The 14,649-nt window shown below is 42.1% G+C and overlaps 1 protein-coding gene across 5 annotated transcripts in view; it reads right to left on the minus strand.

Annotated features, from left to right (window-relative positions):
• The window catches only part of LOC115100224 (semaphorin-4D-like), a 434,534-nt gene that overhangs the window by 98,505 nt on the left and 321,380 nt on the right, over positions 1-14,649 (minus strand). For all 5 annotated transcript variants that reach the window (XM_029618594.1, XM_029618567.1, XM_029618577.1 and 2 more), the window contains 2 exons: positions 4,953-5,125; positions 4,798-4,841 (listed from right to left, as the gene is read on the minus strand). In XM_029618594.1, the coding sequence (XP_029474454.1) occupies positions 4,798-4,841; positions 4,953-5,125 (217 nt within the window). The remainder of the gene's footprint in view (positions 1-4,797; positions 4,842-4,952; positions 5,126-14,649) is intronic.

Here is a 14,649-nt window from a genome sequence, read left to right on the forward strand (position 1 = left end):
CACACATGCAGGTGTTTTCGTACAGACATGCAGGCTCTCATTCACATGCATACATGCAGGTATTCTCATACAGACATGTAGGCGTGCTCTCTCACACACACTTGCAGGCTCTTTCATACACAAGTGGCTCTCTCTTTCATATACATATGCAAGCTCACTCATGCACATATTCCGGCTCTCATACAAACTCGTAGGCTCTCTCTCTTTCATACACATGCGGGCTCACACATACACACATGCAGGCTCACTCACTCATGCACATATTGAGGCTCTCTCTCTCTTTCATACACACATACTGGCGCTTTCTCTCATACACACACACAAAAACCTCTCAGGCATCCTCCTTTCTTCTGGGCCTAGGCTGTGCCCATGCTGCTCATTTACTGCCTGAGGGGAAGTGGGAGGACGCGGTCCTGCAACCACTATGTGTGTCCTTCTGCTGAGCCTGTAGGCCTTTCTTTGGGCCACGACATGTTGGACTCTGTCGCACCCCGCCGAGATCTCTCTCGGGCCGCAACAGGTTGCGCGCTCCATCATGGCCCCGCTGAGATCTCTCTCAGGCCACAACAGGTTGCGCTCCATCATGGCTCCGCCGAGACCTCCCTCGGGCTGCGAGGGAGACCAAAGCATTACGGCCTGAGGGAGGTCTCGGCAGGGCCGTGATGGAACCCAACCCGACGTGGCCCAAAGAAAGGTCTACAGGCTTGGCAGAAGGATTTATCTAGCGGCTCCACAACAGACCTTGTTTTGCGGCAAGCCCGCAACAAGAGCTGAGATGAAGACCACGTGACCAGTGGGACTGGATCCCCCGATAGGCCAATCTGCCCATGACCTTTCCCCTCTCCCTCCCTCCCTCTCTAACCATATCCATATTGCCCTTTGTCCTCCACCTCTCTCTAACTACCTCCATCATGCCCCTCTCCCTCTAACCATCTCCATCTTTCCCCTCCCCTTCCCACCGGAGGTTCAGGGATGGAGGTAGGGGTGGGCATTTCTTCCTTTACTTGCTGTCTGTATAGGGGGTGGGGCGGAAAATCTAACTGCTTGGCTCTGCTACAGTTTTTGTCAGTTTTGACAGCTGCGAGAAGAGGGACTGCTACAACCTAGCTACAAGTTTTATATTTGGGGGCTGTGGAGCTGGGATAAGACTGCTTCAGGTCTGCAAGAATAAAAAAAACAAAACAATTACTTAGTTGACTCTAGGCCTATGTTTTATCCAACCATAATTAGCTGGGTATCTGGGTATACTGAATATCAGCACTAGCCGGATACATTTTGGTCACACCGCTTGGACGCTCCAGCCCTGCCTCTTTATATCTGACTACGTTTTAGCCAAGTAATAACATACCTGGTTAAAAATCTTAGCTGCTCAGCAGGTCAAGACATTTAAAAATACCAGCTAAGTCCTAGACCTAGCCAGGTAAACCCTTTTCAACAGAGATCTCTGTATTTTTGTCCTAGAGATTGTGGATTCCTAAATTTTCTATTTTTGCCTATTTTTGCTTTTGGCCTCAGTAAAAGTATTTGTTTATTTAGATTTATATTCTGCTTTTTGCACTTTTTTCAGCACTTCAAAGTGGATTGCATTCAGGTACTGTAGGTATTTCCCTATCCCCAGAGGGCTTACAATCTAAGGGGGTTATTTTCTAAAGCTAGCGTACGCGAAAAGGGACTTTCTCATTGCGAAAAGGGACTTTCCCATTGTAAAAAGTCCCTTTTCGCGTGCGATAGCTAGATTGGGGAGTAGCTGCCACCGGAAGGGGAGGAGTTGGAGCGGCACCGGTGCCGCTCCAACTCCGCTTCCAACAGATACCCAGCTGCGAAGACAGCGCGGACGGCGAAAAGTTAAGGAGCCTTTTCGCTTCCAATTTCGCGCCCATTAGCACCACCTTTTATGATGGCGCTATTGGGTGCGAAAGCCGGCAGCGATCGCACCGCAGAGGTGAGATCGCTGTCGGCTATCGCAGACCTGCCCCCTGCCCCGCGCGATTCATAGAGCTGTGCGTCGTTAGAAAATCCAGGCCTAAGTTTGTACCTGAGGCAATGGAGGGTAAAGTATGGCTTATTTTGGAAAACCACCATTAGGTGGCCTTCTTTTGAGAGACTGCATGATGATCCCCTTTGGTCCTTGCATCTTTATGCTGCCGCCTGCAGGAGATTCCCGATATGGAATTGCAGCCAGTTTTGCCCTACTCTGCAGCATCTGAAGATAGCCCCTTGCCTTTTAAGGAGGATCCTGAAGAAAAGGGACTTACATAAATATAAAAGCTGAAACTGGAACTCAACGAAAACTTAGTAACACTTCTAAAACTGTTCATAATTTCAGTGTCTACGAAGTTGTTTGGGTTTTGAGGCCTGCAGCAAGATAAACAATCTACACTTTGCATCTGCTGTAAAGTACCCAGAGTAAAGTGCATGCAGAGTTTCAAAATGAAATCCCCATTTGTTCTTCCCCATTCCCACCTTAATCACTGCCCTAGGCCTGTCCCTTTCTGTTGTGGACCTGCACTGAGGGGGCAATTGTCAAACAGCCCCATCTAATTGCATTAATCCATTATAAAAGATAGCTAGATCTGTTTGAAGATTATCCTCATAATACCTAAAATTAGAATAAAGAATAGCTGATGGAGACCTGGCAACAGAGCAATACACTCTGATTCTATAAGAACATAAGAGCATAAATCTTGCCATACTGGCTGAGGCCAAAGGTCCATCAAGCCCAGTATGCTGTTTCCAATAGTGGCCAAAGCCAGGTCACAAGTATCTGGCAGGATCCCAAGGGGTAGATAGAAACCAAGTTGCTTATCCCCAGAATAAGCAGTGGATTTCTGCAACTCTACCTTATTAATGGTTTATAGACCTTTCCTCCAGGAACTTGTCCAAACCTTTTTTAAATGCAGCCACACTAATAGCTTTCACCACATCCTCTGGCAACAAATTCCAGAGCTTATTTATGCGTTGAGTAAAATCATATTTTCTCTTATTAGTTTTAAATGTTATTACCTAGTAACTTCATTGTGTGTCCCCTGGTCTTTGTACTTTTCAGAAGAGTAAACAACTGATTAACGTTTACTCGTTCCATTCCACTCATTCTATAGACCTCTCTCATACCTACCCCTCAGCCGTCTCTTCTCCAAGATGAAAAGTTGAAACTAAAGAGGGAGTAAACCACAAAATTGAGGAGTGATGCAAGAAACCTTGAGGAGTGGTTTAGAGTTTGGTAGCTAAGAATTAATGAAAGTAAGTGCAGAGAGATACATTTAGGGCACAGAAATCCAAGACATCAGTATATGAGATAAGGTCAGGGCCATCCCTTTCAGGCATAGGACCTGAGGAAATCAGCCTTGTGCAAGAGCCACACCTTCTAGGCTCCAGGTATCTATCATGCCAGACTAGTGATGTAAATATTTCAAACGTTAGCTGTCGGAATTACAAGGTGGCAAGGGGGCAGCGATATTCCAAGAAGCTTCCCCCAGACTCCCAGCCTGAAGTCAGTGCTAGGATGTTCTCACACCCACGGAGGAAGCCACGTGCAGGAAGTGGCGTGATGTCCCATGAGCAGCAAATTCTGGACTGAGACTTGGACTCACCAGCAGGTTCCTGCCACTAGGGCCACAGCTAGGAAGCAGTAAAGTCAGCCCCAGACCTGACTCACTTTTGTTTCGGTTAAGCTTTACTTACCAATAACCATTTAACCTTTATCATTTTACATTCCTACTTCACATCTTGTGGTTTGAACCACATGAGACGGTTAGATCCTGCGAGACTGTTAGGTCCAGTGTGGTTCAAACTGCAAGACATCTAGGGCAGTGTCGGGTGGTTAGAAGGCAGTGGGTGCCACGAGGCTTGCCATAATCCCAAAGTTTGAAGCTTGGGGCAGATGCCCCAATTCACCATTTCCTAGGAATGACCTTGGGCCAGGTCTTGAAGTATACCAAAGAGGAGAGGCATCTGGGCATGATCGAATCTGAGGAACTCAAAGTTCCCAAACAGCACAAGTCAGTGGCAAGATCAAGACAAATATTAGACTGCCAAAGGAGAAGAATAACCATCAGAAAAAAAGGGAGTGATAATGCTTCTCTACAAATCATTTGAGGCTTCATCTGAAATAGTGTGTCTGTTTCAAGGGGTCATATCTGTAAACAAATATAGACAGAGAAGAAGTATGCAGGGGAGGCCTACTAAAATAGTGCAGAATCTGTTCCATAAGCCCAGTGAGATTTAACTTAAAAACATATTTTTATATATTCTAGAGCAGAGAAGAGAAAAGGAGAATATGGTAGAACATTCAAATAATTCAGAGGTATAAGCCAAGCACAACCAGCAAGCATTTCTCCGTGACATGGAAATCCTAGAAAAGGGGTCATGTAAAGAGGCTGAAAAGAAGCAAATTCAAGAGAGGCATACAGAAATACTTCTTCAAAGAAAGGATAGTGGATGCATGGAACAGGTTCTCAGTGTAGGACCATCAGTTGTTGGAAAGTAAATGCATAATAGTAAGGTAGTGGCCACACCTTTTATGGAAGAGAATGTTTGTGCAGAACTAGGAAAACCAGAGTGTACAAAAACTATGGAGAAGACAGGACCCCCTAGTATATTAAGATAGCTCAGAGTGGTTCTGGCTAAGCCGCTGAAGGACCTGTTCAACAGATCTTTGGAGATGAGCGTGGTGGCTCTGTGAGTCTAAGAATATGGCTATGAATTTTGTTCCCTTAAAAAGACTTCACTCCTAGAGATTTAAAATTTACACTGGTAGTCAAACGTTCACTGAAGCATATATACAAAATGATGACTTACCGAAGCAAGAAGCAGCATCACCGTTTATGTTCTGAATCAAAACCCTGCAAAACAATCAGAGTATAAGCTAAACAAAGAACACTTCAGATTCAGCTTGGAAAATATTAACTGGCCGTTTTATTTTGTTCATGATGAGATGATGAGGGTCTCATTACCTGTCAGCATTTCCTTCCTGAAGGATATTAACACACGAGAATTCATGCGGGTTCCATGCACAGTAGGGATCCCTGCTTAACACGCAGTCCAGGCAGGTTTGGTACTTCATACAGAATGCAAGAGGAGTCTGCACCACCCTGGAGTTAGAACCTGCGTAGATATATCTCTGGTTCTAGGAACAAGACAGGAGAGTAATTATTTTCTAAAATTCATGCCCGATACAGAAGTGGAAAAAACACACTGTCTTTGATATTTTAAGATGTATTATATATGCAATAATGTATAGAGAGACCATGAGGATCTGTACAAGTAACTGGCCCTAGTATTTGGGAATTTTTATGGAAGCAGGCATGGAGCATATACCATGTAGCCACAGCACCCTCCAGTTGGAGGCTGCTCCAGTGAGCCCCTGCCTGTTCAAAAGTGGGCGACACCTGGGATCAGTGTAAGATTTTTGGTTGGAAGATGAAGTGAGAGGAGTTGGTTCCCCTATTCCTTCCTACCCTATTCAGCTGAATAGGGTAGGAAGTGAGATAACACATTGCTGGTCTATACCCTATGACTGGTGGAATGTGGCTCAGTGATTTCTAATAAAGTGATTTTGATTATATTTTTCTGGGTGTCCTAGTGTGGCAGATTGTGGGACGCGCTTCTGCCCTGGGTAAAACTATGAAGAAAGAATAATCACTTTTTCCAATTCATACCCAATGGTTGGAGTGTGGCACCTGTGCTTTGAGACTATTAGCATTTTCTGAGAAGTTTTATTTATTTTGGGAAGAATTTTTTTCTGCCCACCCTTCCTGCTATTGAAGAGAGAGGGTTTTGTGTTTTTCTCTGCTATGTGAGTTTTGGGTCTTTCAGCCTGAAAGATCCAGTGTACCATCTGAGGAGAACTGAGAAGTCCATCTGGAGGAGAGAAGAGACTGGAAACCCAAGACAGGAGACTCTACTTTAAGAGAATAAGGTCTGAGAGGAGTGGAGTTTGTGAAGTGGATTATAGGTATTTTTGGAACAGAAATAATCACTAAAGCTAAGAGCCCCATTCTACTTTCCAGGAAGGGAGAATACCCTGGGACTAAGTTGGAGTTTGATTTTATACTGACTATGGATATAACTAATAGAGTGGTACCATCTGATTAGAATCGAGCGAGTCATACAATAAACTTTTGGAACATCCATCTTGAGTGTCCAGTTCGATTGTTTTGGTACTGGTAATTCTAAATACCTAAGAATTAAGATTGCACCCTGCAGAGACTGTTGTATTGCACCCTGTGCTCTGGAGACACACTCTCCTCTCGATCTGGAGAATCCACTGCTGGGCTGGGTGAGACTGTCAGGGCTCAGCCCTGGGACTCAGTGTGACCCCTATCTTCCTAGTCAGCACTAGAAGAGGCTACAGATGCTAAAGCAACAATTCAGAGGACTCTGGTAAACAGCAAAGCAATCAAAATCAATTCACATCTTCTCTAGCTGTATTTTGTCAGATCAGAGCCTCAAATTAGAAGTGTTGGAAGGCTTTGTGCACAGATATCAAGTTAAAACACATTTTTGTTTGCTTACAAATTTTGAAACGCTTACCAAGTATATATATATTTTTTAATGTTTTTCTACTTCTGGCCACAAGGAGGCCTCCTGTGCAAACTAACATCTTTTTCTCCATAGTGCTTCAAAGGGTCATTGTAACCAAAATATTAAAGGACTGCAAGAACTGAATTATAAGGTATCAACTAAAAATGTATGACAAATTTAGATATAAAAATTAAAAAATGGAATACCAAGTAAAGCAATGTTGTGGTAAGAATGCAAGAGAAGCTTTGAATGGGCCAATAAGGAATTGTCTCAAGCAAAAATGTGGCAAATATAAAGCAAAACCTAGACATGGTTCTGCCAAATTTAAAGCCTCTAATCTTTGACCAGAAAGCAGTATATAAACATTTTTTAATTTAATTAAATTAACTGGTTCTACACCATGTTGCGTGCTGCCACTTAATTCATTGCTCCGGCAGCATAATTCTAATATAAGTGGGAAGAGATAGTAAGCAAAGCAAGACTATATCGCATGTCTGCTAGAAAGTAGGAGACCTTGATGGAGAAAATTAAGGAGAAGCAAAACAAGGCTGAGGAAGTAACCTAATAATCTGGACATAAAGAAAAGGAAGTAGTCTGAGGTTTCTTTTGACTATGGCTTCTGCAATGGACTAGAGTTGCTCCACAGAATGTTTCCTGCACGTACCACAACTACCTTATATGCACTTCAAAAAAAAAAAAGTCCTTGCTGACCCCAGTAGAATTGTAGATAAATGTCTTAGATCTTCATTTCCTTTTTCAGAACTACACTCACCTACCATTTGCTATGACTTATCCCCATCCTAGTTATCACATAGTAGTCCTTGTTTGAAAGAGGATGGGAAACCAACTACCAGACTTGCCACAGGAATTTCACACGTGCACATTTTAACTTTTCACATCATCCTTAATTCAGTGAAATTAACTAAACTGACCTCAGAACAAATTGCAAAGTTAAACTTGCCTAGCCAGGTGCAGGAGATTCAAAGCAGAATTCAAAACGCTACATTGCTCAAGACTCCAGGATCAAATGGTTATTCTGCTAAATTCCACCTTTAAAGTCTACCTTTGTGGAATATGTCTCAATGAGTAATTGATAGTGGGCATTTTCCTTTTTCACCTAACAAAGCTATCATTTCCTAATCATGGGCAAACCTTCTTACGCCCAGAATCTTACAGATATCCTTGCTAAACTTATTTTTTAACTCTTTATTCATTTTCCAAAAAATATACACAAGCAATATATGCTTTATTTATTTATTTATTTATTTATTTAGGGTTTTTATATACCGACTTTCTTGATATATATATGTCAAATCAAGTCGGTTTCCATATAACACAACTATCGCTGGGGGGGCGTTACATTAAACAATAAACATAGTATTGAACAGAGAACGTGTATCGTTACATTAAACAATCAATAAGGTCGTTATATTAAACAATAAACATAGTATTGAACAGAGAACGTGTAGGGTTACTTTAAACAATCAATAAGGTCCTGATGGTCCTGAGGGTATTAGGTTGGCGGTGGACTTTATATTGTGCTATTTTGTTCTTTGTCCTGACCATTGACCGTCAAAGACAGGGTCCTTCTTTGTTGCTGTTTTGAATCTGATTCCCTGTTACCTCCTGCCATTAAAGCAGAGAGCAATGTTGGGGTTGCATCAAGAGTTTCAGGGTTTTTGGTTAAGGGCAGTAACAGCTGCATCAGCAAGTTACCCCTATGCTTGTTTTCCCAGACCACAAAATTGAATGTCCTTGTTGTTTGCTGTTTGAATCTAATTCCCCTTTTCATGTTTTCCCCTGCTGTTGAAGCAGAGAGCAATGATGCAGTTGCATCAACAGAATAAAGGCATATTGGTTAAGGGTAGTAGCAGTCACCCAAGCAAATTAAGGATAGAAACAGCCACTCAGCAAGTTACCCCCATGTATTCATTTCTTCAATTCCATCCTCTAGCCTTTAGGGATCCATAGTGTTTATCCCATGCCCCTTTGAATCTTTCAACATTTTTGTTTTCATCACCTTCTCCAGGAGGGCATTCCAGGCATCCACTACCCTCTCCGAGAAGAAATATTTCCTGGCGTTGGTTCCAAGTCACCCTCCCTAGAGTTTCATTACATGACCCCTAGTTCTACTGATTTCTTTCCAATGATTGTGCATCATTAAAACCTTTCATGTATCTGAAGGTCTGTATCATATCTCCAAAAGCACCTCCTTTCCTCTAGGGTATACATATTCCTTCAAACTTTTCATAAATCAATTGATGGAGACCACCCACCATTTTTGACCCCCTTCTCTGGACTGCCTCCATCCTGTCTGTCTCCACGACTGAACTCAGCACTCCAAGTGAGGCCTCACCAAGGACCTCTACAAGGGGATTATCACCTTTTTTTTATACTAGTTATTCCTCTCTCTATGCACCCCAGCATTCTTCTGGCTTTAGCTATCGCCATGTCACATAGCTTCACAGTCTTCAGATCGCTAGACACTATCACCCAAGATCCCTCTCTTGCTCCGTGCAAAACAGCCCTTCACCCCCCATCACATACAACGTTTTTGGGTTACCACACCTCATATGCATGACTCTGTACTTTTTGGCATTGAATCCCAGCTACCATATCTTCGACCACTGTTCAAGCTTCCTTAAATCACATCTCGTTCTCTCTATTCCTTCTGGCATGTCCACTCTGCTGCAGATTTTAGTATCATCCGCAAATAGACAAATTTTACCTTCTTTCCGCAATATTGCTCACAAAGATATTGAACAGATCCAGTCCCAACACCGATCCTTGTGGGACTCTGCTTAACACCGCTCTCTCTTCAGAGCTGGTTGCATTAACCAGTTTGTAATCCTCGCCACCACCTTGGCGCTCACTCTCAAGCTTCTCATTTTATTCACCAGCCTCCTATGCGCAACCGTATCAAAAGCTTTGCTGAAATCCAAGTAGATCACATCGAGCACTCTTCTTCCATCCTATTCTTTTTCACCCAATCAAAAAAAAAAAAATCAAATTTTTCTGACAGGACCTTCCCCTAGTGAATCCATGTTTCCTCAGGTCCAGCAATCCTCCTGACTGTAGATAGTTTACTATCCTTTCCTTCTGCAAAGTCTCCATTAATTTTCCCATTGGTGAGGTGGGGCTAACTGGCCTGTAGTTTCCAGCCTCCTCTCTCCTACCTGTCCTGTGGAGCAGGACCACCATCGCCATACCCCAATCACTTGGCACCACTCCCATTTTCAGGGATCTATTGAACAGGTCACGCAGTGAATTGCCAGCACATCTGAGCTCCCTCAGTATCCTCATCCAGCCCCATAGCCTTGTCCACTCCTAGCTCTTCCCATACATTCTCTTCTGTAAATGGAGTTTCATCTACCCCATCTCCACCTATGGTCTTGTCAACCAGCAAAAGTCCTTCTCCAGAGTCTTCTTTAGTGAACACTGAACAGAAGTATTTATTTAATATTTCTGCCTTTTCTTCATCTTTCTCCACACCTTTCAATTTCACTATACTTTGGACCTTTCTTATTTCTCTAATATATCTGAAAAATGTTTTGTCACCTCTCTTTACCTCTTTGGCAATTCTTTCTTCCGCCTGACTTTTAGCTTTCATGATTTTCTTCTTCATCTCCCTCAGTTTCACCAGATAATCTTCCCTGTGTTCCTCATTTTTGGGATTCTTTATATTTCTTGAACACTGCTCTTTTTGCTTTTGTTTTATCAGTCACCTCCTTTGAGAACCAGATCGGTTTCTTATTTCTTTTACCATTGTTTACTCTAACATATAGATTTGTTACCTTTGTAATTGCTCTTTTTTAGTTTGGCCCACTGCTGTTCCACCTCTCCCATTCTCTCCCAGTCTTCTAGATCTACCTCCAGGTATGTCCCCATTTTGAAAACGTCTGTTTGTTTGAAGTTCAAAATCCAGGTCTTCGTGTGACGTCTCTGCATTCTATATGCAATATCAAACTATACTGTTTGATGATCACTATTGTGAGGTGGGCTCTCACCCGGACATTAGAGACATTATCCCCATTAGTGAGCACCAAGTTAAGTGACACATCTTCCCTCGTGGGTTCCATTACCATTTGTTTGAAGGAATTTTCCAGGCTATGTATGGCAGATTAAAATCTCCAGCCATCAACACTTATCCCTTCTCTCTCACCTTCTGGATGTCTTTGACCAGATCTCTTTCTAGTTCTTCCATTTGAGTCGAAGGCCTGAAAACTACTCCAGTAAAAATGGATGCACCATCATCTTTATTTTTTAGGACCTTTCATAATGCTTCTTCTCTACCCCACATTCCTTGCAGTTCAGTTGCTTGGATATTGTTTTTGACTAAGAGCTACTCCTCCCCATTTGCTTTCCTCTGTCCTTCCTTAACAAGTTATATCCCGGTATGGCCATATCCCAATCATGAGAATATATGAACCAAGTCTCCATAACAACAATGTCCAAGTCCGCCTCCACCATTAGGGCCTGTAGGTCTGGGATTTTATTGCCCAGACTAGGAGCATTTGTACTCATAGGTTTTCAGCCTCTCTCCTTCAGGTTACTGCACTTCTTGGATCTCTTTAGTGCCTTACTCAGCTGACTTTTGTTATCCCGTTCACTCATTTCTTTGAGATTTGGAGGGTGACATTCCAGTTTCCTTCTGCCACCTCTGTTCTCTAGTTTAAATGCCTTATGGCAAGGGATTTGAATTTATCACATAGGATCCTTTTTTCCCCGCCACAGACAGATGTAAGCCATCTTTGACATAGAGCCTTTTATTGTTCCATACATGGCCCCAGCCCCCAATATATCCAAAACTTTGTTCCTTACACCAAGTTTTGAGCCATACAGTAAAGTTATATATAAGGCTTAGCCTCTCTTTCCCCTTTCCATGAACAGGTCATTTCTGAAAAAGCAATAGTCTTCGCCATGTGACTAATCTGCTTTGCCAGAGTCTGGAAATCTCTTTGTACCTCTTGGAGGTTGTTGTTTCTAGCAAGGTCATTGGTTCCCATATAGATGATATCAACTTCAAAGTTCTTACTTTCTTCTTGGATTGCACTGACTATCTGAATAGCATTTCTCCTAGCCGATGAGCCTGGAAGACTTAACTATAGTGTTTCTCTCTAAAAGAATTCCCATATTAGTGCCTCTGATGATTAAGTCACCAGCACAAGCTTTCTCTTATGGTTATTGGCTGTATTATTGAATTTCTGCATGCATTGGATTTCTTTCTTCTTTTCAGATACCACTTCAATCTCTATCGCTAGAGCTTCTTCATTATTTAATACAGAGAAGGTATTTTGTACTTGTGTACACTTGACAGAGGTGTGTCTCTGTCTCACAGGTCTTGGTCTGCCAGAGTCCACTGTAATCCATTTGTTCTTGGGTTCCTATTTGCTGTGTGTAAGGTGGGGGGGGGGGGCATGTGGGTTGCACATTTATGAAGAATGGGTGACTTTGGGTCACAGGTCTTATTCTACCTGAGCCTCCTGAGAACCACTTTTTATCTGGGCTTTTGAATTATCTGTGGTAATGGGGAAACAATTCCTGCATTCTGTAAAGTGGATGAGGATTTCTTGGTGGTTGATGATCCTTTCTTTATTGCAGCTAATTCAGCTTTAAGGTGAGCCAACTCCTTTTTCATGGCGGAGAGTTCTGAACAACTGGGGCAAGCCCTAAGTTTACAGGTTTGCCTCAAGATAAAGGCTCTACAGTTGTTACATTGGATAGTCCTCATTTTGCTCATTTGATATGATAGATAACACCTTAAGAATTACCAAATTACCTTGCTACCAATTATGTATCCCAGACAGACTATATTAGTAGAACAAACCCTGGGGTGGCTGGGTAAAGGGGTAGGGTGGGAGGGAATTAAACAGTTGGTATTAGCTACTATATATTTTTCACTTACATGAAACTATAGTGATTTTAATTTTCCCTCCTTCTTTGCACTGCTAAGATTCAATCTCCATAGCAAACAGATAGTTTCAAAGGAAAATAAAAGAAACATAAGATTTATTAACAAATAACCTTCAACAGACCACCAGAGAGGAAGGAGAGCTGGAGATAATGTCACATAGGCAAATAATAAATCATAAAAAATATACTGGTCAAGTGGTACAAAAACTAATTATTGTCTAATCATATATCTCAGGAGTAGATGTGGAAGGCCAAACAACCCCCTAGTATCTAAATAATGTGATCCAAGATCTTAACCATACATTTTGCTGGGTATTTAAGAAAAAAAAATACCCCCTTTCGCCATCACAGTATCCTTAGCTGGAGAAAAGCCTTCCTCTTGCCTTGGGTCTGCTTACAGACATCCGGGAAACCCAGACCTTCTGACTCATAAAAAAATAATTCCTATTACAGAAGATAAAGCCTCATCATAAGATTGTTTTTCCTCTCTGAAGCACAAGTAATGAATAATGTGGCTCTAACTTGAACAACAGAGGACTGTTCAATAAAATGTATAAGATTTAAACCATCTGACCTAGAAGAGGTAAATTGTGCTGTAGCGTCTTGTTTAACCTTAAACGGCAAATCTTAGTCCGAGAAGGAAGAGATTCCTCAGCAATTCCTAGGCCCTCTTTTCATATATTTTTGGAATCACAAAGGGAGAAAGAAGAGGGGAGTTTAGGAAAATTAAGAATTCATAGATTAAGGAAACTAGGTTCAATCTCAAAAATTCCAAATGTCTATGAATCATAGCACTATTTGTAACCGTTGCAATTTTAAATTCTTGAAGACTAGAAATCAGATTCTAGAGTTTTGGTGTTTTTCAACATTTTCAATAGAAACTTTTGTAGTACAACAATTTGACCTTTTTCCAAATCTAACGAGGAATTAGTATTATACAATCTTTTACTCACAGTTTTTTCTAAGAAGGTGATTGCCTTCCAAACATCCTTGAGGGTAAATTGTTGCAGGTCTTTCCAAACCTGACTTCCATACAACTCCCGGTTAACAAATATTGGAAGCTTGTGGGAAAGCAGTAATAGGCAATGAGGAAACCGCACTCTCAACTGAGAAATCAGTCCTAGAACTGTTCCTCGTATTCATCGACAAAGGAGGTGGAGGATGATTGTCAGGGCTAAGTGTGGTCCCAAACTCTGGCAGGTTCACAGCTGTCTCCTCAGCAGGGTCCGCAAGGAGAAATGCTCCTGACTGAAGCTGCTCCATAGCCCCAAAAACCTAAGGCAGAGTTAACTGAGAAGTCAGAGGGAGGGCCAGAAGAATGAAACGGCCCCTTCTTTTAACCATAAAAATGGAAAAAAAAGAGCAAGTACCCTAGATCAGCAAAAATGCTCCTACAGAGATAAATTAAAAATTCCAAAGAAGAAAAAAAAAAAGAGGTGCCTAGGAGTGCGCTGATGGTGGCGTGCCATAGGATACTTCCTTATGAGCCGGGAGTTGGCTACCCCCCCACTGGCGCTGCGCCACGGACAGGGCCTCCGGCTGCAGAGATGGACTGGAGAAAGCACAGAGAGCAAGACTGATGCGCTCCCTCCTCCATCCTTGCTAAACTTTGATGCAAAACTTATGAAAATTCTGGCTAATAGGTTGCTGCAGGTTGTCCTCCTTTTGATTCAAGAAGAGCAGATTGGTTTTGTTAAAGGGGGGCATTCTGTTTTGAATGTACAGAAGATTTTAACATCTATGGCATTTAGTAAATGAAAGCAGACACCATCTATTTTGTTAAGCCTGGATGCTGAAAACGCTTGACAGGATTTTCACATTTGAATCTTCAAAGGCTTTTGGAATGGAGGGCTTAGTTCAGATCAGTTCAGTGTTAAAGGTACCTTACTCAAGGGTTTATTAAATTACAACAAGGCAAGCATCAAGGTTACAATCTTTCGCCTCTACTTTGTCTAGGCTCTTGAGCCTCTCCTCCCAAAAATTTGAGTCAATGAAAAATAGTGGGGATTTCTTTAGGACATCTACATCCGTCTTTCTTTAAGTTAGTGGCCTTAGATGATATTTTTCTTCATATAGCAGATTCTTTACTGGCTGTCTTATATGGAAGGCTTGCTAGCTTAAAACTGATTCTAGATAAATCTGAGGCTCTACCTATGCAGGATTTGATACAGATGCCATGGGATTCTGATTTCCCAGTGGAGTGGATAAGGGGAG

The sequence above is a fragment of the Rhinatrema bivittatum genome, chromosome 1 (genome assembly GCF_901001135.1).
Source record: "Rhinatrema bivittatum chromosome 1, aRhiBiv1.1, whole genome shotgun sequence".
NCBI classification, from domain to species: Eukaryota; Metazoa; Chordata; class Amphibia; order Gymnophiona; family Rhinatrematidae; genus Rhinatrema; species Rhinatrema bivittatum.